This window comes from Schistocerca nitens, chromosome 11, assembly GCF_023898315.1.
Source record: "Schistocerca nitens isolate TAMUIC-IGC-003100 chromosome 11, iqSchNite1.1, whole genome shotgun sequence".
Lineage (NCBI taxonomy): Eukaryota > Metazoa > Arthropoda > Insecta > Orthoptera > Acrididae > Schistocerca > Schistocerca nitens.
The window spans coordinates 160,150,715-160,177,864 of NC_064624.1; the positions used below are offsets into that span (position 1 = coordinate 160,150,715).

The following is a 27,150-nucleotide window of genomic DNA, read 5'->3' on the forward strand; positions in this document are numbered from 1 at the left end:
TTTCAGTCAACCGAAGGCTTGCAGTTACTCTTCGTTTCCTGGCAACAGGAGATTCATTTCAGAGCCTTGCGTATTTATTTCGCATTTCAAAGCAAGCAATATCTCAAATAGTACCTGAAGTTTGTGGAGCTCTGGTGGAAGTACTGAAGGATTATGTAAAGGTAAGTAAATGAAAAACATCATTAAATAAGCACATTTTCGAAGTGTTATTATTTCTCAGTTACATTACGTATCTCTTCAAACACAACTTCTTCAATTGCGTTGTCACTGTCTTCATAACTCGTAAATGTAACAGGGGAATTATTACTCGATGATGATGATGGTCCTGCCACATTCATACCCCTTGTCGACTGCTCACTTTCCAAATACGCTACATGCTGTTTCATTAACACATCATTAAGCAAAGCCATTGTTTTTGCTCTTTCTAACTCTGGCAATTTCCGTAAAACTGATGCCACATACTGCCCATATGTACTACATTCATCATTCTTGTTCTCTTCTTGTTTTTGCAGCACTTTAGTTAATAATTGAGATGCAATCTTGTAGGGTTGCTGAGTATCTTTTTTCTCGCCCATCCTAATTTTTCATGGTGGAGGACTGGAAGGTCCAGCGGCAACTCTTCATCTTCATTTGTGCCCTCTGGCGAATGTACGAAAACCTGAAATCAAATTTCTTTCTTTCAGATACCTGCGACTGAAAACGACAGGAGTGAAACAGCATGTTTCTTCTCTCAGATTCTTCGGTTCCCCCATTGTGTCTGAGCAATTGAGGGAAACATATCATGCTACAGTGCCCTGTTGGCAGTGGGGTGAATATTATAATTATAAAGGTTCATTCAGCATTGTGCTGCTTGCTGTCGTCTTACAACTTTTTGTACGCAGATATCAGCTGCCAAGGCAGAATATCAGATGCTGGTGTGTTCAAAAACACGAGCATAAATGAGTTAATTAACAAAAAGAAACTTAACTTGCCACAAGCTGAATGCTTACCAGGTGGCACAAAGGCCCTACCTTGCGTTTTTGTAGCAGACGATGATTTTCCCTTACAGGAAAACATTATGAAACCCTACCCGGGAAAACATGTTAAAGGTTCAAAAGAGAGTTTTTAATTACAGACTTTCAAGGGCCAGAATGGTTGTTAAGAACACTTTCAGCATTATTGCTTCAGTTTTTCATGTGTTTAGAAAACCTATGTTGCTACAACCAGAAAAGGCAAAAAATGTCACACTTACAGCTTCATGTCTCCACAATTTTTTAAGGCGAAATGTTGAGGCAAGGAACCAGTACACCCCACATGGAAGCTTCGATTCCTACGATTTACAAACAGGTGAGATGATTCCAGGCACATGGAGACGAGATGACACTGCATCAGTTTTCATTTCAGCACAGAATATACCAAGGAAAGCTGCTTCTACGAATAAACAAATTCGAGACGAATTTGCTAATTATTTTTTAAGCCCACAAGTAAGTGTACCGTGGCAAAATAACTATGGGTGAATGTGACTGTGTACTATAAAATACAAATAAAGACAAACAAGCGTAATTTTCGTACCTCATTTTCCACAGTATCTGTTGTCTCCTTTGGCTCATGTACATCGTCCAAGAACTGCAGTAGCAGATAGCCGAACCAGTTGGAACCATATGCAGTGTCTGCACCACTACCAGATGGTCTGCTGGAAATAATTTTCCTTTTCTCGTGCTTGTAAGCAACCACGAGCGATCATATCTTTTTCTTTACACTTCCCTTGTCCGTGCCAAAAGCTGCTGCAATTTTCGCAAGAGCATCGTGTTTTTTAACAGTGTTTTTATATTCCTTGCTCCAGATGTTCCATAAGCAATCCTCCCCCTGGTACATGGCAATTAAATCAACAATTTGTTGCCTTGACCACTCCATTATTTTAAAAAAATAAAGCGAAAACGGCGCTACAGTAAACACACCACCACTTAACAGTTGATGACACACACACACACACACACACACACACTAGCGCCGTGCAGCAGTGACAAGTGGTAGCTAGCCTGAAACATTGTCTCCTTTGAGCTGTACCGACACTGCTACGGATACATGTTTCTGTGTTTCAAAACATGTTTCAGGCTTCTGTGTTTCAAAACATGTTTCAGGCTCAGAGTGAACGCAGCTTTATAGTATATGCACCCCAATGTATAATTTAGGTTCAATTTTCAATTTATAGTATACTGACTAATAAGAAAAAGTTACTACAGATATTTCTATATAGTGGACATTAATAGTATACTGCGTCATGGGCAATCATCGACATAGTGTTGTGTGAAACATCTTGTTTGTTTTCGCCCAAAAATGTTCGTCCACAAGAGAGGCATATACGATGTATCATGCAATATGAGAGAAAGCAGCGTGACTTGACATAATGGTGTGTGTGTGTGTGTGAGATTATATATATATATATATATATATATATATATATATATTCTTTATTGCACTAAGGCGGTTAGCACTCATAATTTTGTTAGTGTAGGAAGTCTTTGTTCTCGTTAAGAAGTAATTAAGAGTTTTCATTTTTGTGAAGTAGAAATCGACAACACTGCGAGATTTACAAGGAAATTGTATCATATATCTGTATATAAACCAGTGAACAGATAATTCATGTTACGAGAAGAATTTCATTGACACAAAATTCAATAAAAGACTGTTCATTTCAAGAAGGTACGTGTTTATTCCACAATTGACGTATACTTCTATTATGATGTATTAATGAATACCAGCTCGAGAACATTTTCGATGGGAGCATTCAGTTCTAATTTAATAGTTTGATGCTTTCTTCGGAAAAGAAGTAATTTCACGGATCATTTAAATCCACCAATGTTGGACATTTCTATGAACTGGAAGCAAATCTGACTGCTATGCAACAGAGCACAGACGAATATTTCTCCGCAACTTTGATTGACACTTTCAGCTTCAATACCGCGTCTGCAGCAGCTGGAGCAGATCGCTACAACAACGGAAGTGTGTAGTGTGAAAGCAGTTTTGCACATCAACCTGTATCAAACCAACGGTGTGGGTATTCAACACAACAGAGCACACACAGTCACTCGTACATATAAAGACAAACACAATGTCGTGTGGGAAACATATAGAGAGACACTAACTGAATATAAGTGCTCATCAGAGAGACTTTATAATTGGAAGGGGGGGGGGGGGCTTTAATCTGCATTTAAACATGTCTGTCTGCTGAGCAACACTTCATAAGGTTGATGTTTGTCTATCAGGTTATACGAGTGCGTGCAAACACACCAGACTAGGACTCGAACCCATTCACCTTGCAAACACAGTCTCGCCACTGCGGTGTGCTCGCACTGATCACTACGGAGTGAGGTGTCTGGGCTCAGTTCCTGATCCAGTATGTAGAACCTTCCACATTCAGTGTACATTCAACACAGTAAACACTCTGGGAAACAACAAGTGTCTTTCTGCACACCACACAACTCTCCGTTTGAAGGAGGGTAGAGAAGGCACAGCTGAAGTGTAAAGGTATGAATCAGCCTCTCACTAATATAAAGTGGTAAAATTGTTCATTCAGTTTTATTACAAACTAGTCGCAAGAAAAAAAATAACAGTATCACTCTGTTGACAGCAATGTGGCACAAAAGTGAAAAAGAAAGTTACAAAACTGTTAACTAGCAGTGACCTAACGCTCAGTCACTACTGCACAGTCTTCTTCCAGAAAGGCACCTGAACGAGCCACTTCACACTCTCCACAAATGAAACGTACATATATCTCCAGGTCCAAACCTGTAAAGAATGTCACACGACGCATTCATAATAAATTAAACACGCAGCAACACACGGAGACGACGGTAAAGTTGTCCCAGTCGCAGCCACACTCAGCCATCTGAATGTTCCGACTGGATCACCGAGGTGCGTCTCTCTCTGCCGACAACACTAATGACCCGTATCCTCCCTCCACACTGTCCTAATTCTGACATCGACTGCTCCTCTGATTTGTCCATTGACAGTCTGAAACAGTTAATAATAGGAGTCAGTGTTTCTCAAGCATGACTACATCTCATGTAGCTGTAGGAGATGAACAAAGATAAAATTAAGCAATTATTACATCATTAAATAGTAAAGACTCCCACGAGAGTCATGAAATTTCAAGTAGGACTGTACAGATCAACACGCCTCATATTAGTTTTGTACTCAGTCACCTCTGCAAAGCATATCAAGTGTGTTCAATTTGCTGACAGTGAAACCACTTCGTAAAGAAGGTCAAAAGAGATAACTTACACAGTTACTGTTAATTTCTTTGCTGCCAGAGTTTTCAAAAAGTTTGAGGAAACAGTGTATAGGAAGGTCATGGCACATCTGAGTACACAGAATTTACTTTCACGCTTAGTTCAGCTTTTACTTTCACACTTAGCTCAGCTTCAACAGAAGGAGCACCCAAAGAAAATTTATTCCATTTTTTAAAAATGTCAGGAAGCTAACACAAGACTACTTTCCACACATTTCCAAACCTAGCAGACCACTGTAATCATAAAGTTATATTTCAGCAAAAAGGCAAAACAAATCTACAAGTGTTCCAAAGATACAGTGTTCTAAAAAATTTTCTCGAAAATAGCAAGTGCAAAATGGCACCTGAGGGTCCGTGTTTGGCAACAAGTATCTCGGGGCAGGAATTTTCTTTTTTTGGATAAAAGCAAAAACTGGGTTTCTTAATTTGAGACTGTGATGGTAAGCATTCTGAATTGCTAAGTCCAACTAGTTCTCTCAAGGAGAATGAAATTTCCTCAACTTGAAGCAAGCTTTCTTCTATTTTGTTAATGAATAAGTTTCATATCCACATGTCAGATCACTCAATAAAAAGAGGTCTTCACAAAATTTTTTTCAACTGTGTCAGCTGATGTGCTTATTCAACAGACAGTTATTCTCATTTCAGAAGGCACTCTTGGCCAATACTATTCTTCACCATTTCCTTGAAACATACACCGTTTTCCCTACTACTACTACTACTACTACTACTACTACTACTACTGTTATTAAAATGCAATATAAAAATGCACAAATACTGAGCTAGGTTTTGACAGGTCTTCAAAGTTCTGCAATCATCAGGAATTTGCTTCAAATGTGCTAAACTGTAAGATGACGACACTATGAATTAATCACAATTGGAATCAGTCAGCTCATATACACTCCTGGAAATTGAAATAAGAACACCGTGAATTCATTGTCCCAGGAAGGGGAAACTTTATTGACACATTCCTGGGGTCAGATACATCACATGATCACACTGACAGAACCACAGGCACATAGACACAGGCAACAGAGCATGCACAATGTCGGCACTAGTACAGTGTATATCCACCTTTCGCAGCAATGCAGGCTGCTATTCTCCCATGGAGACGATCGTAGAGATGCTGGATGTAGTCCTGTGGAACGGCTTGCCATGCCATTTCCACCTGGCGCCTCAGTTGGACCAGCGTTCGTGCTGGACGTGCAGACCGCGTGAGACGACGCTTCATCCAGTCCCAAACATGCTCAATGGGGGACAGATCCGGAGATCTTGCTGGCCAGGGTAGTTGACTTACACCTTCTAGAGCACGTTGGGTGGCACGGGATACATGCGGACGTGCATTGTCCTGTTGGAACAGCAAGTTCCCTTGCCGGTCTAGGAATGGTAGAACGATGGGTTCGATGACGGTTTGGATGTACCGTGCACTATTCAGTGTCCCCTCGACGATCACCAGTGGTGTACGGCCAGTGTAGGAGATCGCTCCCCACACCATGATGCCGGGTGTTGGCCCTGTGTGCCTCGGTCGTATGCAGTCCTGATTGTGGCGCTCACCTGCACGGCGCCAAACACGCATACGACCATCATTGGCACCAAGGCAGAAGCGACTCATCGCTGAAGTCTCCATTCGTCCCTCCATTCACGCCTGTCGCGACACCACTGGAGGCGGGCTGCACGATGTTGGGGCGTGAGCGGAAGACGGCCTAACGGTGTGCGGGACCGTAGCCCAGCTTCATGGAGACGGTTGCGAATGGTCCTCGCCGATACCCCAGGAGCAACAGTGTCCCTAATTTGCTGGGAAGTGGCGGTGCGGTCCCCTACGGCACTGCGTAGGATCCTACTGTCCTGGCGTGCATCCGTGCGTCGCTGCGGTCCGGTCCCAGGTCGACGGGCACGTGCACCTTCCGCCGACCACTGGCGACAACATCGATGTACTGTGGAGACCTCACGCCCCACGTGTTGAGCAATTCGGCGGTACGTCCACCCGGCCTCCCGCATGCCCACTATACGCCCTCTCTCAAAGTCCGTCAACTGCACATACGGTTCACGTCCACGCTGTCGCGGGATGCTACCAGTGTTAAAGACTGCAATGGAGCTCCGTATGCCACGGCAAACTGGCTGACACTGACGGCGGCGGTGCACAAATGCTGCGCAGCTAGCGCCATTCAACGGCCAACACCGCGGTTCCTGGTGTGTCCGCTGTGCCGTGCGTGTGATCATTGCTTGTACAGCCCTCTCGCAGTGTCCGGAGCAAGTATGGTGGGTCTGACACACCGGTGTCAATGTGTTCTTTTTTCCATTTCCAGGAGTGTAGGTACCTCAATTTGCAGTCTCCTGACTGATGCAGCCCACCATGCCTTCAGGACAGCACTTGCACCTAACATCCACAATTATTTGCCGAATATATTCCAAACTATCTTCTGTAGCTCCAGTTAGTAAAATGTGCAAGTTATTCCCCGAGGTCTTAACACGTGTGCTTTCATCCTGTCCATACTTCTCGAGAATGTCTTCTAAATGTCCCTCCACTCACCAATTCTGCAGACAATCGTCTCGTTACCACGCCACAATATGGGAACAAGATGGAACGAACACATAGATTCAATTGCAGGTTAAAGTGTACGGCAGACTTCAGCAAATTTAAAGAATACTAGGGAAATGGGATATCTCTACGAAGCACACTGCTTACAATATTTCTTACCTTACAATATTTCTCAAAGAGTGGAATCCATACCGAATGGCAGTAACAGTAAATACTGAAACCAAACGAAGAAGGGCAAGGCAAATACTGACAAGTTTGTTTGGTTCAAGGCACTGAACTGCAGATATACATCTACATCTACAGTCTGCAAACAACTGTTAAGTGCATGGCACAAGGTACTCCCTATTGTACTATTTATTATGGTTTCTTCGTGTTCCATTAATGTACGGAGCATGGGAAGAATGACTATTTGAATGCAAGCAGCAAGACACAATCAACGTCTTCTCTGAGCAATAGCAATAGGACTACTATCGACAACAGTGCTGCCAAAGTGGAGTTACTAAACACAGCCTTCTGAAATTCCCTCATGAAAGACGACGAAGTAAATATTCCAGAATTCAAATCAAGAACAGCTGCCAACGTGAGTAATGTAGAAGTACATATCCTCGGTGAAATGAAGCAACTTAAATCTCTTAACAAAAGCAAGTCTTCCAGTCCAGGCTGTATACCAATTAGTTCCTTTCAGAGTATACCGACACTATAGCTCCATACTTAACAATCGTATACAACCATTTGCTCGGCGAAACAACCATACCCAATGACTGGGAAGTTGAACAGATCACACCAATACTCAACAAAAGTAGTAGGACTAATCCTCTAAATTGCAGGCCCATATCATTAACATCGATATGCAGCAGGATTTTGGAACATATATTGTGTTTGAGAATGGTCTATTGACACTCAGCCAACCCAGATTTAGAAAGTATCACTCATGTGAAACAACTAGCTGTTTAGTCACATGAGGTATTGAGTGCTACTGACAAGGGATTTCAAACGGATTCTGTATTTCTAGATTTCCAGAAGGCTTTTGACACCGCACCTCACAAGCAGCTTGTAATCAAATTGCATGCTTATGGAATGTCATCTGTTATGCAACTGGATTCATGAATTCCTGTCAGAGAGGTCACAGTTCATAGTAACTGATGGAAAGTCATTGAGTAAAACAGAAGTGATTTCTGACATTCCCCAAGGTAGTGTTACAGGCCCTTATCTATATATCCAATTTGGGAGACAATCTGAGCAGCTGCCTTACGTTGTTTGCAGATGATGCTGTCATTTATCGACCAGTAAAATCATCAGAAGGAAAAAAATAAATAAATAAATAAAAAATTGGAAAAAAATTTAGAAAACATATCTGTACGGTGAGAAAATTCGTGATTGACCCTAAATAATGAAAAGTGTGAGGTCATCCACATGAGTGCTACAACGAATCCGTTAAACTTTGGTTACACGATAAATAAGTCAAATCTAAAGCTCATAAATTGAACTGAATACATAGTAATTACAATTATTAACAACTTAAATTCGGAGGAACACACACAAAATGATGTGGAGAAGGCTCAAAGCCTGCATTTTATTGGCAGAACATTAGAAAATTTAACAGATCTACTAAAGAGACTGCTTACACTATGCTTGTGCAGGCTGTTTTAGAATACTGCTGTGCCGTGTGGTATCCTTACCAGATAGGACTGACGGAGTAAAAAGAGAAAGTTCAAAGGAGGGCATGTTTTTATTGTCGGGAAATAGGGGAGAGAGTGTCACTGAAATAATACAGCATTTATGGTGGACATCATTAAAACAAAATTTCAAAAATGCTGCGACAATCTTCTCACGAAATTTCAATAACTAACTTTCTCCTCTTAATGCGAAAATATCTTTACACCGACCCACATAAGGAGAAATGATCATCATAATAAAATAAGGGAAACCAATGCTCGTACGGAAAGATATCTAGGTGTTTGTTTTTGAAGTATGTTGTATGAGATTTGAATAATATAGAATTATTGTGAAGGTAGTTCTATGAACCCTCTGCCCGACACTTAAATGCAATTTGTCGAGTGTCCATTTAAATGTAGATGGGTGGGTCCCACTGTCCTACTTTGTATGCATCACGTATTTATGTCTTATGTTTTCATTCTTTTCTCTCTTGCAACATTTTTAAGTTCAATTCCTGCATGGCAAGCATATTATCTAAATTGTAGAACCAAATTCCCTCACAAAACTTCATTATTCTCACTATTCAGTTGGTTTTCCAATCTTAAAGTGATCAGTTTTCTCAGAAATGATGGCAATCAAAGTTATTACAATTATAAAATTTCGTGAATCTAGCCATAGGCAAAATCTTATCCACTCTTACATAGATTCCAAACGAGATACTACTTTCTAATGAAAGGGCTACTTTCCCTCTGTTCAACAACATACTTATATTAGCCCAAACTTAATTAGTTCAAAAAGTATTTCAGACGGTCTGAAAATTCAGTGCCAACTGCAGCTGAGCTGCTATAAATTTCTACCGTATGTCAGTATGCTTTTGATCGCCTGAATTTTCTGAAGCCTGTAGCACCCATATTAATAACCAGCAGTCCGAAATTAAAAATTAATAAATTTTTAGTAACTATATTTTATTATACAACATGGATCCCACCGTCATAAACCTTTGATTTCCAACGAGCAGGCATAAATTAGTACTGCACATTTTAGTAGATGCTGCTCATGATAAAAAAAATGACAGACTCAATAGGCAATAAAAGATAAACTTTCCAACATACAGAATTTATACAGCGTGTTACAAAAAGGTACGGCCAAACTTTCAGGAAACATTCCTCACACACAAATAAAGAAAAGATGTTATGTGGACTTGTGTCCGGAAACGCTTAATTTCCATGTTAGAGCTCATTTTAGTTTCGTCACTATGTACTGTACTTCCTTGATTCACCGCCAGTTGGCCCAACTGAAGGAAGGTAATGTTGAATTCGGTGCTTGTGTTGACATGCGACTCATTGCTCTACAGTACTAGCATCAAGCACATCAGTACGGAGCATCAACAGGTTAGTGTTCATCACGAACGTGGTTTTGCAGTCAGTGCAATGTTTACAAGTGCGGAGTTGGCAGATGCCCATTTGATGTACGGATTAGCACGGGGCAATAGCCGTGGTGCGGTACGTTTCTATCGAGACAGATTTCCAGAACGAAGTTGTCCCGACAGGAAGACGTTCGAAGCAATGGATCAGCGCCTTAGGGAGCATGAAACATTCCAGCCTATGACGCACAACTGGAGAATACCTAGAACGACGAGGACACCTGCAATGGACGAGGCAATTCTTCGTGCAGTTGACGATAACCCTAATGTCAGCGTCAGAGAAGTTGCTGCTGTACAAGGTAACGTTGACTACGTCACTGTATGGAGAGTGGTGCGGGAGAACCAGTTGTTTCCGTACCGTGTACAGGCACTATCAGCAGCTGATTGGCCTCCACGGGTACACTTCTGCGAATGGTTCACCCGACAATGTGTCAATCCTCATTTCAGTGCAAATGTTCTCTTTACGGATGAGGCTTCATTACAACGTGATCAAATTATAAATTTCCGCAATCAACATGTGTGGGCTGGCAAGAATCCACACGCAATTGTGCAATCACGTCATCACCACACATTTTCTGTGAACGTTTGGGCAGGCATTATTGGTGATGCCTTGATTGTGCCCCATGTTCTTCCACCTACGCTCAATGGAGCACGTTATCATGATTTCATACGGGATACTCTACCTGTGCTGCCAGAACATGTGCCCTTACAAGTACGACACAACATGCGGTTCATGCACGATGGAGCTCCTGCACATTTCAGTCGAAGTGTTCGTACGCTTCTCAACAACAGATTCGGTGACCGATGGATTGGTAGAGGCGGACCAATTCTGTGGCCTCCACGCTCTCCTGACCTAAACCCTCTTGACTTTCATTTATGGGGGCATTTGAAAGCTCTTGTCTACGCAACCCCGGTACCAAATGTAGAGACTCTTCGTGCTCGTATTGTGGACGGCTGTGATGCAATACGCCATTCTCCAGGGCTGCATCAGTGCACCAGGGATTTCATGCGACGGAGGGTGGATGCGTGTATCCTCGCTAACAGAGGACATTTTGAACATTTCCTGTAACAAAGTGTTTGAAGTCACGCTGGTACGTTCTGTTGCTGTGTGTTTCCATTCCATGATTAATGTGATTTGAAGAGAAGTAACAAAATGAGCTAACATGGAAAGTAAGCGTTTCCGGAAACATGTCCATATAACATATGTTCTTTCTTTGTGTGTGAGGAATGTTTCCTGAAAGTTTGGCCGTACCTTTTTGTAACACCCTGTACACAATTTTACTGCATGTTGCAGGGGTTAATACAGGGAGTGGAAGCTATTTCAAACCTTTACAGGTCGCAGATGGCAGTTGTAAGGTTCAAGGAGCCATAAAAAGGAAGTAGTGATTGAGAAGGGAGCAAGACAGGATTGCTGCCTATCCACGATGTTACTGAATCTGTACACTGAGCGAGCAGTGAACGAAACCAAAGACAAATTTGAAGTAGAAATCAAAGTACAGGGAGAACGATTAAAAACTTTTGCCAATGACATTGTAATTCTGTCAGAGACAGCAAAGTACTCTGAAGAGCAGTTGAATGGAATGGCCAGCGTCTTTAAACGATGATATAAGAAGATCATCGTCAGAATCAGAACAAAGGTAATGAAAAGCCACTTTTGGCTCTTCACTTTAGATGTACATCGTACAACATCCAGTTCTATGTGGCAATTCTGTGAAAGAGTGTGGCTACTAAAGGCTTGTACAGCAAAAGGTACATCTATAATCCGTTAATTGTAAGAATAAACCTGTTTAAACATTATACTAAGTATCCTTCCGCGTTTGCTGGAACCTCATTGGATTTCTGTTTCACGTGGGACTGCAGCCAAGCTGTCTCAAATACTGTCAAGTACAATAATGAGGATATGTTTTGTGCTGTGTGTAATGGACACATCGACTTCGTGATAACACGGGACAACAGCTTTACAGGCATATTTAACTTTGACAGCACTGGTCTGTCAGCTGGTACAGCTAACCTGCAGTGAAGTGGCCAGCAGCAGTTCACACATAAAAAGAGACAAGCAGAGGAGCAATACAGCTTTCGAATGTCATTTAATTTTTAAGCGGAATGAAATAGTACACTGCAAGTCTCCCACAATATGCTCCTTAGACGACTAGACAAAAACCGCAACATGTTACCATTTTTTAGGTAACGTACTGTTGTGATTGGAAACAAGAATGATGAAAATTCCTGACTTAACCACATGGTAATTTTTCTGCATAAGCTGTGTGTAATGTAAGAGAGCATTGAAGGATTTCACCGCATAGTTAAATATTGAAGCCACTGAAGGTATTAATTACAGTCAGTCTTCTGGTAATCTCTTAACTCCTTCCTTATCCGAATCCAAGAAATACATTTCAGTTCTGGAATTGTCACCTGCTTCAGTGATAATGAGCCTTTCAACAATAAAATCCACGAAGGCAACTAGACGCAGCATTTTCTCGTATTCTTTTACGACGAGCCGTCCTACAGCCCACAAGTATTCGGCAGTGACGTGTGAAAAGGTTGCGCGCGTTAGTTCCGGTACGTCCGGCAGCTTAACAGTCTCGTTACTTCTCGGGCCAAATCCCGCAGCTTGGCTCCAGATGAGTTCTGTTGGGTTCATATTGTACTGCTCCAGTAGCAAATGTAAAAATGCAGCATTTGTATGATGTGCTCGATGCTGTGAAAATTATTGTTTTTCAAGTTGCTACGATACTTATCTAACAGGGCGTTTTTTCACTTTTACCTTAAAAAATTAATTTGTTGTGTTTTCTTAATTTAAACAACTTATGAACAGTCTTTCGTAAAACATTGATAATTAAGAATTTGTATTTGAAATGGAAACAGGAATTTCAGGTCCCATATGCAAGTAAAAACATAAAAAAGATGAGTTTTATAATTACAAGATGTAGGTATTTCAAATTGAACAAGGAAAAAATTTATACTCTGGAGATTTGAACTAATGCACGAATAACAGAATTTGGTACACATTCTAATGCACTACCGACTGCACTCTGCCTGCATCCATTGTCTGTACATCACCTGCAGTATATAGAATGCAGGAAAACTTCAAAGCCGATTATCTCCGTACATTTATGGAAAACATTCAGAACAGCCTACTTCTCAGCACTTTTCAACCGTGTTCCACTTGTGTATTTCATTACGGAACAGAAAGCAGCCTCAGCCATTTTCTGACTGCACATTAACAGCGCGACAATCAGAGCACAACACTGCAGAGGCTGTGACTGTACACGATTTTTGAAATAAAAAGAACATAGCTAAAGTGTGATTAAGAAAATCATTGATGGCTGTTAATACATATGAATATCTAACAGTTTCATTTAACGTAACTTAGTAATAAGATATCTACTACATAAGTAGTAACTATTTCCAAGAGTGTAACAGTGCCCGTGTACGTGTGCTATGGCTTCTGACCAATAATTGCGTTTGTGTTTATTTACATCAGGTTTATTCTTTTGAGGAACGGATTATAGTAACTTGGCACAGTGCACCTCACACTGGTTTTGAGAGTACATGTGGAGAAAGCTTGGGGTCGGCCCTAGAACGTGCTATCAACATGCGATTTATGGTGGGCTGCACCTGGAGTGTACGTCTGCAGGATGCAGATTTGGCAGCAGCAAAGACAAGGCTCTGGCCAGTACGAGCTGTGACAGCAGACTTGTAAGGCATAACGATTTCCATATTTTTGGTCTGCTGAAGAAGTTCAGGAGAGGGTAGCGATTTACGTGCAACGATGAAGCTGACACAGCAGTCCAACAGTGGCTGCAGACTATTCGTCGGATACCAGCTCACTCCACTCAAACTACCCACACATCTGGCACTGCTAAGAGTATCTTACGACTTCTGCATCACATCCAGGTGCAGTCTGGTAAACACTTTTGAGTTTTTGTTCTTTGCAACGTGCGTATTACTGAAACCACCAGCCATATTTAATTATATAAGAAGGTACATTTCGAGGCACTCTGGGTGTCTGGGTTTTGACCAAAACAAGTATTACTCCGAATCTCTTGCTGTGAATAAATAACTGAGGTCAAAAGTGAGCAGTATAAAGTTTTTAATGTGCAACTGACACGGCAATTACTGGAAATGGAGACATTTCATGGATGTGGTGTGAAAAAAACAGTTGGCTTAGCACTGTATGCCATTTGTCATTGTCTAGTGTAACCTTTAGGCCTTCCATTGCAACCCGTGATGTGAGACTTAACTGTCTCGTCAAAAGTGACATACTGATATAACCGTCACCTCCGAAATGTTCCTCTACTGTACACAATGCTGTGAAATCTCTTCATATCCTTTCTCACCCAGCATTTTCTTCTGCTCAATAAGGGGAACACACCCTAACTGTGAAAAATAGTAACTCCACCACCTCCTTAAGGCTCCCGTCAACAAACTTGTTTGTCAAACATGTCCTTGTATAGCTGCAGACGTGTCAACCAAGCCCGTACACATAAAAACAAAGTTCGAAGTAGACACTTCTTCTGTTCATGAGCAGAAGAAGAAACCAAGACACTGGTCCATAGAACAGCTTAAAATGAGAGAGATTGACTCGCGAAAACCAGCTAAGGGAAATCTTACACTCAAAACCCGATGATTTATATAAACTTTCTGCAGATGGGCAGTGAAACGTTTAATAACATTGGTTTCGGTTTCGTTTTGCTTTAGGGCGCAAAAAACTGGGGTCATACTTGCACTAGTCAAAACTACAGAACATGAAGACAGAGGAGTTAAAGAACAACTATACATAAGTCCCAATTGACATAATAGAAGACAGCTAAAAACAGGCACGTGGAAAAAGGGTCAAAACGACGCTATACAGAAACGGAGGTCCAAAAATAAAAATTACATGGCCTTCGCCATATTGCTTTCGTGGATAAAAAGTAAAACTCAGTCGACAGTCTGCACGTCATATGCTAAAACGGCTGATAACTCAGACGGCAAACCCAAGCAGGAACGTAAATGGTTAAAAAATGGGCATCCCATTAGGAAGTGGTGGACAGTTAAAAACTCGGGCGCAACGTGTACAACGCGTCACTTATCAAATTACCATGGCTAAAAAGGCACTGCCCTATACACAGCCTGGTTAAAATGGCCTCGTCCCGGCGGGAGGATCGAGAGGAGGTCGTCCGAGCCACTGGGAGAGGTTTAATAAGCCGGAGCTTATTCCTGTGAAGGAGGACCATTGGCGATGCTGAAGGGACACCACCTCCTGACAGACGGCAACACAGGGATCATCCGAGGGAATACAGGAACTCGCGGGCTGAGGTACGAGGACTGCAGCCACGGCAGCAGCCTCGTTTCCTGGCAGACCGACATGACCAGGAACCCACAGAAACGTCACATTGGCTCCACCAAGAGTGAATAAGTGACAGTTTTCTTGGACCTGCTGCACTAGGGGATGGGCACTGTACAGTGCACAGACTTTGAAGGGTGCTGCGAGTGTCTGAACAGAGGACACAATTGAAAAGGCCGTGTTGCCAATGTACTCCGTGGCCTGATACAGGGTGGAGAGCTCAGTTGTATATACTGAGCAGTATGCCGGAAGCCGATATTGAAAGACAGGGGTGCCAATGATGAAGGCACACCCGACCCCACAGTCAGTCCGAGAGCCGTCAGTGCATACAAAGGTACTATTGCGAAGTTCCATGGGAAGGTCGTGAAACTGAAGATGATAAGAGTAAGGCTGGAGTAGTGTCTTTAGAAAGCAAATGAAGGCAAAGGTTAACATGGGCCGCTTGATGAAGCCAAGGTGGATAAGGGTTCAACACCCACCGGGAAAGCTGCAGGTAGTGTGCAGGTAAGCCCACCATAGCATGTGCCGACAGCGGACTCCAGGAGACAACAGAGAAGAGGGGCGTGACCCATACTGGCAATCAAACGAATCATCAAAGAAGGAGGCATGGGGTGGGTGGCCATACATGGCAAACGGCATGCATACATGCCAAGGGGAAAGTCACGACAGTAGGACAGTGGTAGTCCAGCAGCTTTAGCATACAGACTCTCAAATGGGCTAGTGTAAAAGGTGCCAGTGGCCTAAAGGATGCTACAATGGTGAATAGTGCTGAGACAGTTTAAGAGGGATGGACGTGCAGACGCACAAACAAAAAACCGTAGTCGAGTTTCAAACGGACGAGGGACTGGTACAAACAAAGGAGGGTGGTTCAATCGGCACTCCAGGAAGTACCACTGAGGACACTCAAGACATTGAGGAACTGCATACAGCCAGCTGCTAGGTAAGACACATGGGAAGACCAACAGAGTTTCCTATTGAGCAAGAGCCCCAGGGATTTCGTAGTTTCAACGAACAGAAGGGCAACAGGCCCAAGATGGAAAGATGGTGGGTGAAACCAACTGCGCCACCAGAAATTCATACAAACGGTTTTGTCAGTAGAAAAGCGAAAGCCACTGTCGACGCTCCAGGGGTAAATATGATCAAGACATCATTGAAGATGCTGCTCAGTGAGACAGGTCTGTGGAGAACTGCAATAGGTGGCAAAATCATCAACAAAAAGGGAGCCAGAGATGCCCTGTGGGAGACAGTCCATTAGAGGGTTAATGGCGATAGCAAAGAGGACGATGCTCAGGACTGAACCCTGAGGCACTCTGTTTGCCCGGATAAAGGTGTCCAACAAGGCAGAATCCACACACACCTTGAAAACTGTCTTTTACAAATACCTGGGGGGGAAAAAAAACAAAAAAAAAAAAAACAAAAAAAAAACAGGGCAGGCGGCCATGGAAGCCCCACATATACAGAGTATGGAGGATACTAGTTCTCCAGAGGCTGTCTTAGGCCTTCTCCAAATCGAAAAACATGGACACAGTCTGGGATTTCCGCAGAAAACCATTCGTGAAATAGGTCGACAAAGTAAAAAGATGGTCAACTGCAGAACGCCGCACTCAAAATCCACACTGTGCATTAGCCAGTAAAGTGCAAGACTTGAGCCACCATACCAGCCAGGCATTAACCGTACGTTCCATCACCTTCCAAACACAGCTGGTGAGAGAAATGGGGAGGTAGCTGGAAGGAAGGTGTTTGGCATCTGGCCCTGGTGTGGAGGATCGGGACAAACTGAGAGCACAATCTCGCTCCCTCACAATTCAGAGAAGAGAAGGGTATCGCCCGAGCCTCCTGTGCTCGTTTCTGATGGAGGAAGGCAGGGTGATAGTGGGAGGAGCTCGAAACTTCTACAAAATGGCGGCCCAAGGTGTTTGAGATAGTAATAGGATCCATGACACTTTCTGCTACTGTCAGGCCAGAAATTGGGGAATGGATCTTGGTCCCAGAGAGCCAATGGAGGTTGGTCCACACAACAGAGGAAGAGATGGAACTGTTAAAAGAACCAGTGAATGAAATCCAGATAGCTCTTTTCCTATCCCGAAGAATGCGAAGACACTTTGCACGCATCTGTTAACTGTTTATAATGAATGACAGTTAAAAATGCAGAGAGCACGTCTCCGTGCACGAATTGCATCGCTGCATGTCTCGTACTTTTAAATGCAAAATGCAGTTTAAAAAATAAATGAAGGAGTAGAGTCAAACTCTTGACATCAAATGATATTTACCACTACACCACGAGTAGATTCAGCACTACAATATCTCGAGTTGAAGATGACACTTGCCCCAGAAACTTCCACATCTTACAGTGTTGCCAGATCACGCACATGGCCAGACTCAGAATTCTGACAGGCAGCCAGTTTCATTGCCAGTCAGAATTCCAAGAGATCTGATGGTTGGTTGGTTTAAAAGAGGGGAAGGGGGGGGGGGGAGACCAAACAACGAGGTCATCAGTTTCTTGTTTCTAAAAAGCAATTCCACAAGTGTGAGAATAAAACAGACGAGATATACAACACAAAACGGAAAGAAAAGAAAAACCACAAGAATGAAGGAAAGGCAACGAACACTAAAAGGAACAAAAGAGGACAAGAAAACAACAGCGAGACGCTAAAAACAGAAGAGTGTAAAGCAAGAAAGCAGATTACAGTGGCTGGCCAACCATGAGACATTTGAGTGATGGTCTATACAAAGTTTGTAAACTTGTGGTTAGTCCACAGAGATGGTAGAAAAGAGAAGTGTTTACTTCACTTACTGACCAGCCGGCTTCAGAGAGTGAAATTTTGATTTTACACAAGATCCCTGTCAAAAAGCTGCACACATTACATTTTTTTGCAGTCGAGTGTTAATCTGTTTTCTGGAAGCCAGGTGCTGATGTTACTTATCAGCCCATTTACATTACATTGCACATCCATCGCGTTACACTCGCGTCATCTGCAAAGAGGAAAACTTTCAAGTTTTCTGTCACATTTAGTGGGAGACCACCAATATGTATGAAGAAAAGCCAGACTGAGGCCAGAATCCAGCAGTTCCTCCACTGCACACGACCCCAATCTGTTACTCAGTAACAACACGAACCCAGGCAACCTTTCACACACAACTCTGGGTTATGCACAGAAAACTTACCACAAATTGTGCGAGTGCTGACGAACGTGACCCAGAACTCAAACATGGTGTAAAATTCTCTTTCTCACTGGACTGAGGACTTTTTGGTAGGAAGGCTGTAACATGGTATCTTGAATAGAGGGTCATCAGATGAAGTAACTTTGGGTGTGCCCCAGAGAAGTGCGCTGGGACCATTGCTGTTTATGTATCTCAATGGCCTTGCAGAAAATATTAATAGTAACTTCAGACTTTTTGCAGATGAAGTACTGTCTGAAAGAAGTTGCGTAAAAATTCAGTCAGGTCTGGTCTCAGATTTCAAAGTGGTGCAAAGATTGGCAACGTGCTTTAAATGTTCAGAAATGTAGAACTGTGCACTTCACAAAACGAAAAAAATGTAGTATCCTATGACCACAATATCAATGAGTCACTGTTGGAATCAGTCAACTCTTACAAATATCTGGGTGTAACACTTCATAGGGGTGAGAAACTGAATCATCACATAGGCTCAGTCTTAGGCAAAGCAGGTGGTAGACTACAGTTTATTGGTGGAAGTAGTGGGGAAGAGTAATCAATCTACAAAGGAGATTGCTTACAAATCGTTTGTGCAACCAGTTGCTCAAGTGTGTGGGACCCGTATTGAAATAGAACTAACATGGGATACTGAACATAACAGAGAATGGCAGCATGGATGGTCACAGGTTTGTTTAATCTGTGGGAGAGTGTCGAGACATACTGAAGAACAGATCTGGAAGACTAAGATAGATGTACACTATCCTGAGAAAATCTACTAACAAAGTTTTCAGAACCAACTTCACATGATTACTCTATGAATGTATTACAATCCCCTATGTATCACACACACATAGAGATTAAGAGGATAAGATTAGAATAATTACACCATGCACAGAGGCATTCAAACAATCTTTCTACCTGTGCTCCATGTGTGTATGGAAGGGAAGAAACCCCAATAACTGGTACAAAATGACATACCCTCTGCCATGCACCTCATAGTGGTTTGCAGAGTGTAGATGTAGAAATGACTTGCACGGTTAACTGCAAGCAACCTCTTTACAACAGTGTCAGTACCTGTCAGTCTGCGCATGTTCTGAAAGTATGCCTATCGCAACCAGCTAGTCTATACCAGTCTAAATTACAACTACACTATTTCAAGAGATACAGAAATCATTCAATGTATGTATTATTATTTATGGCAATACACATTTCAAGCTTTGACTCATCTTCATTTGGCGTAATAGGTATTTCGATCTTCAGTTAATACACTCCTGGAAATTCAAATAAGAACACCGTGAATTCATTGTCCCAGGAAGGGGAAACTTTATTGACACATTCCTGGGGTCAGATACATCACATGATCACACTGACAGAACCACAGGCACATAGACACAGGCAACAGAGCATGCACAATGTCGGCACTAGTACAGTGTATATCCACCTTTCGCAGCAATGCAGGCTGCTATTCTCCCATGGAGACGATCGTAGAGATGCTGGATGTAGTCCTGTGGAACGGTTTGCCATGCCATTTCCACCTGGCGCCTCAGTTGGACCAGCGTTCGTGCCGGACGTGCAGACCGCGTGAGACGACGCTTCATCCAGTCCCAAACATGCTCAATGGGGGACAGATCCGGAGATCTTGCTGGCCAGGGTAGTTGACTTACACCTTCTAGAGCACGTTGGGTGGCACGGGATACATGCGGACGTGCATTGTCCTGTTGGAACAGCAAGTTCCCTTGCCGGTCTAGGAATGGTAGAACGATGGGTTCGATGACGGTTTGGATGTACCGTGCACTATTCAGTGTCCCCTCGACGATCACCAGTGGTGTATGGCCAGTGTAGGAGATCGCTCCCCACACCGTGATGCCGGGTGTTGGCCCTGTGTGCCTCGGTCGTATGCAGTCCTGATTGTGGCGCTCACCTGCACGGCGCCAAACACGCATACGACCATCATTGGCACCGAGGCAGAAGCGACTCTCATCGCTGAAGACGACACGTCTCCATTCGTCCCTCCATTCACGCCTGTCGCGACACCACTGGAGGCGGGCTGCACGATGTTGGGGCGTGAGCGGAAGGCGGCCTAACGGTGTGCGGGACAGTAGCCCAGCTTCACGGAGACGGTTGCGAATGGTCCTCGCCGATACCCCAGGAGCAACAGTGTCCCTAATTTGCTGCGAAGTGGCGGTGCGGTCCCCTACGGCACTGCGTAGGATCCTACGGTCTTGGCGTGCATCCGTGCGTCGCTGCGGTCCGGTCCCAGGTCGACGGGCACGTGCACCTTCCGCCGACCACTAGCGACAACATCGATGTACTGTGGAGACCTCACGCCCCACGTGTTGAGCAATTCGGCGGTACGTCCACCCGGCCTCCCGCATGCCCACTATACGCCCTCGCTCAAAGTCCGTCAACTGCACATACGGTTCACGTCCACGCTGTCGCGGCATGCTACCAGTGTTAAAGACTGCGATGGAGCTCCGTATGCCACGGCAAACTGGCTGACACTGACGGCGGCGGTGCACAAATGCTGCGCAGCTAGCGCCATTCGACGGCCAACACCGCGGTTGCTGGTGTGTCCGCTGTGCCGTGCGTGTGATCATTGCTTGTACAGCCCTCTCGCAGTGTCCGGAGCAAGTATGGTGGGTCTGACACACCGGTGTCAATGTGTTCTTTTTTCCATTTCCAGGAGTGTATATAGCTAAAACAGCAACAACAGTTTGGACACTACAGCTGCCATCTGTATTGCTGTTGATGCTTTAATGATATACTAACTGAAGACTGAAATATGTATTATGCCAACTGATGATGGGTCAAAGTGCAAAGTATATATTGGCAAGAATACAAATACTGAAACGTAGTGCCTCTGTCTTTGTAACTCTTCAACAGTTGGCAGCATTGGTACACGGCAGGTACTGGCTTGTTCTGAAGCCTCTTCACTACAACTCTCGTTGGCAGGAAGCCTTAGCATTGAACGGTTGTGTTGTTACAGTGTAAAGTACGGAACCCTGCGCAGACGGTCGGTCAAAGCGATTGAAGCAACGTGCAGTCATTGAATTCTTGACAGCAGAAGGTGTCACCCCAAAGGAGATTGTGTTGATGTGAGTACTGTGCGTCGTTGGGTGAGCTAGTTTAAAGATGTTAAGGTGGGAACATCTTACCTGCACGACAAACAAACAGTTGGACATCCTGTGACAGCAACCACTGAGTTTTGCGAGCAAAATGTTGACAGATTGATTCAGGACGGTCATCGTATTATCAGAGAGAAATTGCAAGCACAATCGGCGTTTCAAAAGAACATGTTGGTCACATTATTGCTTTGCTTGGCTATCTGAAGATCTGTGCACGATGGGTACCCCGCATCCTGACTCCTGAAATGAAAGCGCACAGACTTTAGATTTCCCAGGAACTCCATTCGCATTACGAGAATGAAGGTGACACCTTTCGCCATTCAATGTGACAGGAGACGAAAAGCGGACACGCCATTATGACACAAAGACTCGCCCCAGAAAAAGATATTCAAGACGCAGGCCTCAGGTGGAAAAATCGTGGCCACAGTGTTCTGGGACGCACATGGTGTTATCCACGTTTATTTCCTTGATCGTGGAACAACAATGAATTCAGAGTGTTGCATCAAAAGGCTGCAAACTCTGAGACGACGACTAACAAGGGTCCGAAAGGGAAAGGGAAATGTTTTCCTGCAGCATGACCATGCCAAACCACACACTTCACGTGCCACCACAGCAGAACTTCACAGACTGAATCTCATCACCGTATGGCATCCTCCATACAGTCCAGATTTAGCACCGTCTGACTTCCATCTGTTCCCGATAATGAAAGACGATCTGCGAGGACGTCATTATGCTTCTGATGGAGACGTTGAGAGAGGTCTGAGACTGTGGTTGCAGAAACAGTGTCTACTTCTTCCGTGACGGCTGCAGAAAACTTTTTCATTGTTGGCAGAAATGTAACCAATTGGCTGGTGATTATGTGGAAAAGTGAATATTCGTAATTAAAGATCACATTCTAAGGATTATTTCTGTGTTTGATTTATTAATATATTCCCTTCCAAACCCACTTAACGAAGGCGGAGGCATTACTTTTCATTCAACCATCGTTCATAAAAGAGTGACTGGATGCTATACTTTTTAAAATAATATAATCCTCAGCCATGGAACTAAAGGACCAATGAACCAGTCGTTTGAAATGGTGCCCCACTGCAAGCTGTTAAAGAACGCACAAGCATACGGAACAGGTTCACAGATATGCGAGTGGATTGAACTGAAGACTTCTTAAGTAACAGAACCCAGTATAAAGTCCTCGATGGCGAGTGTTCATCAGAGATGGGGGTATCTTCAGGAGCGCCTCAGAAAATTGCGATAAGACCACTATTATTCTCTGTATACATAAATGATTTGGTGGACATGAATCTTCGTTTGCTTGCCAATGCTGTTTCAAATGTACAGGTGTCGAAGTTGATTGACTGAATACAAGATGACTGACAAAATTTCTACTTGGTGTGATGAATGGCAGCTAGAACTAAATGTAGAAATCTTAAGTTAATGTGGATGAGTAGGGAAAACAAACCCATAATGTTCAGATACAGCATTAGCAGTGAGCTGCTCGACAGTCCATCATTTGAATATCTGGATGTAACATTGAAAAGCGATATGAAATGGAATGAGCTTGTGAGGATTGTGGTAGTGAAGGTGAGTGGTCGACTTCCTATTATTGGGAGAATTCTAGGAACAGTGTGGATTATCTGTAATGGGGACTGCATATAGGATGCTAGTCCGAACTATTCTTTTATTCTTGAGTACTGTTTGAGTGTTTGCTTCAGGAACTCCAATGGGGATCCCTGGACAGAAGGTCACTGTCTTTTCAAGGACCACTACTGAGAAAATTTACAGACCCAAAATTTGAAGTTGAATACAGAACAACTCTATTGCCTTACATTAGATGTAAGGACCATGAAGATAAGATACCAGAAATTAGGGCTCATTCTATTTATGAGTGGAACAGGAAAGCAAATAACTAAGGTGGACTGCTGAGTATCACTGTCGACGTTGATGTAGAGCTATATGAATTATTCACGACCAGTACAACTGTTCACATTTGTCACTCAATTATCAATACCATTTCCGCTAACTCTGCTTCACCTGTTTGATTGTCCTTTGCTCACCTGGTACTCCTGCACCAGCCTAGACACAGGCACCACAGCCGTCTCACGTCGACGACGCGGGAGCGGCCGCCCCTGCCGCCCCCGGCAGGGCACTGCGCCGCTGCTCTAACAGATAGTTGAGGATGTCGGCCTGGCAATCCAGTGCCGTGGCCACCGGCAGTGCACGCAGGTGCGCCGCCACCACCCGGCCAAACGCCTCCGACTCGTCACACGGCGCCGACGCGCCTCCGCCCCGCGCCGCCACCTGCTGCATCGCGTCCACCGCGCGATGCAGTGAGCTCACCGCCTTGCTCACTGTGTCCGAGATGTTGACCAGCTTTAATTTCTTGGGGAGCTCCTCGCGCTGCAGTGAGATCTTGCGCTTGCGCGCTGCCTCCAGCGGGTCCTCCCGTGACGCGCCATTCGGGACGGCAGGCGACCGCACACTGCTGCTGCCCAGGGCCGCCTCCGCAAAGAACGACGCGTCCAGCGTCGAGCCCTCCTGTGGCATCGGCTTCCCCTCACCGTCTCCCAACTCCTGGAAATAGCCAGCACACAGTTAAATATGTTGCACAGGCAATGTAAGTACTGACACGGTTTCAGATGGCAAATGGCACAGAAACTCGAGACATACAGAAATGTACCAGTGAACAGATCATTTATCCTACTTTATCGCTCACATTACTGGTGCTCAGTATGGGAACACTTTGGTTGGTTGGACTGGAGAAGGGGCCAAACTACACGGTCCTCAGTCTCGCTGACCTTTGAGTAACTAAACCGATAAAATCTAACACTGTAAGAGGGAACTACAATGGAATAAAATTGCAAATTATTGACAGAGAAGGAAGAAAGCAGAAGAGGAGAGGAGGGAAAGAAAGTTACTAATGACAGGGGCATGAAGGAAGAAGCACAGGTAGATAAGATAGACACTCAAGATAAAACAGACCCCATAAAGAACGGAGTTGGCTGAGGACGGGGGTGAACCACCAAGCCCAGTCAAGGCCAGTCCAGGGGCAAAGGGGGGAGCAAGACTGCCTGCCATCTCTGCCACCCACTGATAAAGTTGGAGGTCCCACCCTTAAATAAAGCGATAACCCCCCCCCCCCACCACCACCACCACCACCACCACCACCACCACGAAGAAATCATAAAACTAGATCAGCCGCTAAGGCATTGTCAGCTAACACCAGGGATAGCCAGTCAGGAAAGCTAAAAGTCCGTCGCAGGGCAGTCCAGTAAGAGGTGAGCCACAGTCAACACTGATCCACGACAGAGAGGGGGTCCTCACGACGGAGGAGATAACCGTAAGTCAGCCAAGTATGGCCGATGTGGTGCCAGCAAAGGACGACAGAGGCCTTATGACAGGCCCGTAAGGAGGACCGCCACATAGTTTTAGAATCCTCTATCGCCCTGAGCTTGATCAGCAAAGAAAGAGACTGTCATTCTGCATTCCAAAGTCCCAAAACCTGACGACGTAATGCCGAGCGAAGGTCTATTTCTGGAATGCCAATAGCAAGAAATGGTCTATTAGTAAGCAGCCAATTTAGCCAGTCGATCAGCAAGTTCATTGCCACAGATCCCAACACGGCCTGGGGTCCAAATGAAAACCACTGAGCACCCACATTGATCAAGGAGAGAAAGAGAGTCCTCGATAGTTATGACCAACGGGTGGCGAGGGAAGCACTGGCAGATAGCTTGCAAACTGCTCAAGTAGTCACTATAGATAGTGAAGGACAGTCCTGAGCAGAAGCAGACATGGTCCAGAGCGTGCAAGATGGCTACCAATTCTGCAGAAAAAACACAACAGCCATCTGACAAGGAATGAAGTTCTGCGTGTCTCGCATAGGTGTAAGCATAACCAGTGTGACCAGCAACCAGGAAGACATCAGTATAAATCACTTCTGAAACCTGGAATGCACTGAGGAGATAGTAGAATTGGCGGTGAAGGGGCTCCCGAGGGACAGAATCATTTGAATTGATGGAGAGATCAAGACAGAGCTATGGCCGAGAAACGCACCACGGAGGGGTACGTTGGTTGGTTGGTTGAGGTTTAAGGGACCAAACAGCAAGGTCATCAGTCCCTTGTTTCAAATATACTCCATTCTGCTAATGGGACATCTCAGAAAAGTCAGAACAATAAAACGGAAAAAGGGAAAAACGGAAAAGGGCAGTCACGTTGCATTGGTAGGAAAAAAAACAGAGGGAAGTCGGCAAGAGAACGAACCCAACACTATGCTGAAGCAGCATAGGCAAGACCACCTGTGACTTAAAAGGTACAACTGCTATAAAGCAGAAAGTACGTATGGGAATAGAAACACTAACCAAGCCTCTTTTAAAAAAAAGGGGGGGGGGGGGTAAAAACAGAGTAAAAGGGGAAGAAAAGAGGATTCCGGTCAGGGAGGTGAATCGGGAATCTCTGAACACTGCCTACAGTGGGAGACACCCAAACACTCACCGCCCTGCCCCAACACCAGAGAGAGATTAAAAACCTTAAAACTGAGAATAAAAACCACTCTCCTGGAGGAAACCGAGAACCAGAGAGACCATCCGGGAATTGTCAGCCAACATCAAAGGTAAAGTGTGTGGGAGTCTGTACTTAGCGCGCAGAGCCAAAAGAAGGGGGCATTCAACCAAAATGTGGGCCACTGACTGGAAGGCTCCACAACCACATAGCGGGGGTGGCTCATCACGCAAAAGAAAACCATGGGTCAGCCTGGTATGGCCAATGCGGAGACGACACAGTGTGGTCGAGTCCTTTCGGGAGAGGCGAAAGGAAGAACGCCATGGGCCTGGTGTCACCTTAATTGCACGAAGTTTATTAGACAGGGGAGTAGCCTCCCAAGAATTGGCCCATGACTGTGTGAAGTGGGATTTGATGTGAAGCCGTAAATCCGCTGCAGGAGGGGTTACAGAAAACGGGGGGTAAGTAACTGCTCCCCCAGCCAAACGATCAGCGAGCTGATTACCCGGGATACCCACATGGCCAGGGACCCAAAGGAAGTCAATGGAACAAGCAGCACGGTGAATATCAGCGAGATGGTCATGGATGGCAGAGACCAAGGGATGGCGCGAAAAACACCGGTCAATAGCAAGAAGGCCACTCATCGAGTCCGTACATAACAAAACGCGGTCGTGTTGGGATTGTTTAATAAAGGTAAGGGCCTGGGAAATTGCCATCAATTCCGCAGTAAACACCCCACATGTAGGCGGCAGCAGATGACTTTCCGTTCCAACAGAGGACGTGAAGGCATACCCAACATGATCAGCAGATTTAGAGCCATCAGTGTAAAAAACAACAGCATCCCGAAACTCCCATAAAATTTGGCGGAAAAAGGAACGGAACACCACCGGGGGGGATGGAATCTTTCGGACCTCGGCGGAGATCCATCCGAATTCGAGGCCGAGGAACTAACCAAGGAGGGGTGGAGGGGTACGTGCCTGAGCTCACAAAAGAGGCGGTAAAGGGAAGTGCAGCAGCTCAGAAAAGAGCAACTCGATGCAGGCAGCCATGGTAAGCCCATATCATGGTCGCCACCATGGGAGGTCGATCTGTGTATCTGGATAAAGGAGACCATAGTTAGGGTACTTTGGGGTGCAGTGAATGCGGAGCACATAAGATATCAGC

General features: G+C 44.5%; 1 protein-coding gene across 2 annotated transcripts in view; it reads right to left on the reverse strand.

Annotated features, from left to right (window-relative positions):
• Nucleotides 1-3,531: 3,531 nt before the first annotated feature.
• Nucleotides 3,532-27,150, reverse strand: part of LOC126213318 (uncharacterized) — a 37,132-nt gene continuing 13,513 nt past the window's right edge. The window contains exons 2-4 of one of the 2 annotated variants that reach the window (XR_007541139.1): nt 23,547-24,063; nt 21,526-21,735; nt 3,532-3,993 (exon numbers count right to left, since the gene is read on the reverse strand). Coding sequence is in view for 1 of the 2 variants with exons in the window: in XM_049941004.1 (XP_049796961.1) it covers nt 23,590-24,063 (474 nt within the window). In the remaining variant the exon portion in view is untranslated. The remainder of the gene's footprint in view (nt 3,994-21,525; nt 21,736-23,546; nt 24,064-27,150) is intronic. The other variant, XM_049941004.1, reaches the window with a different exon arrangement.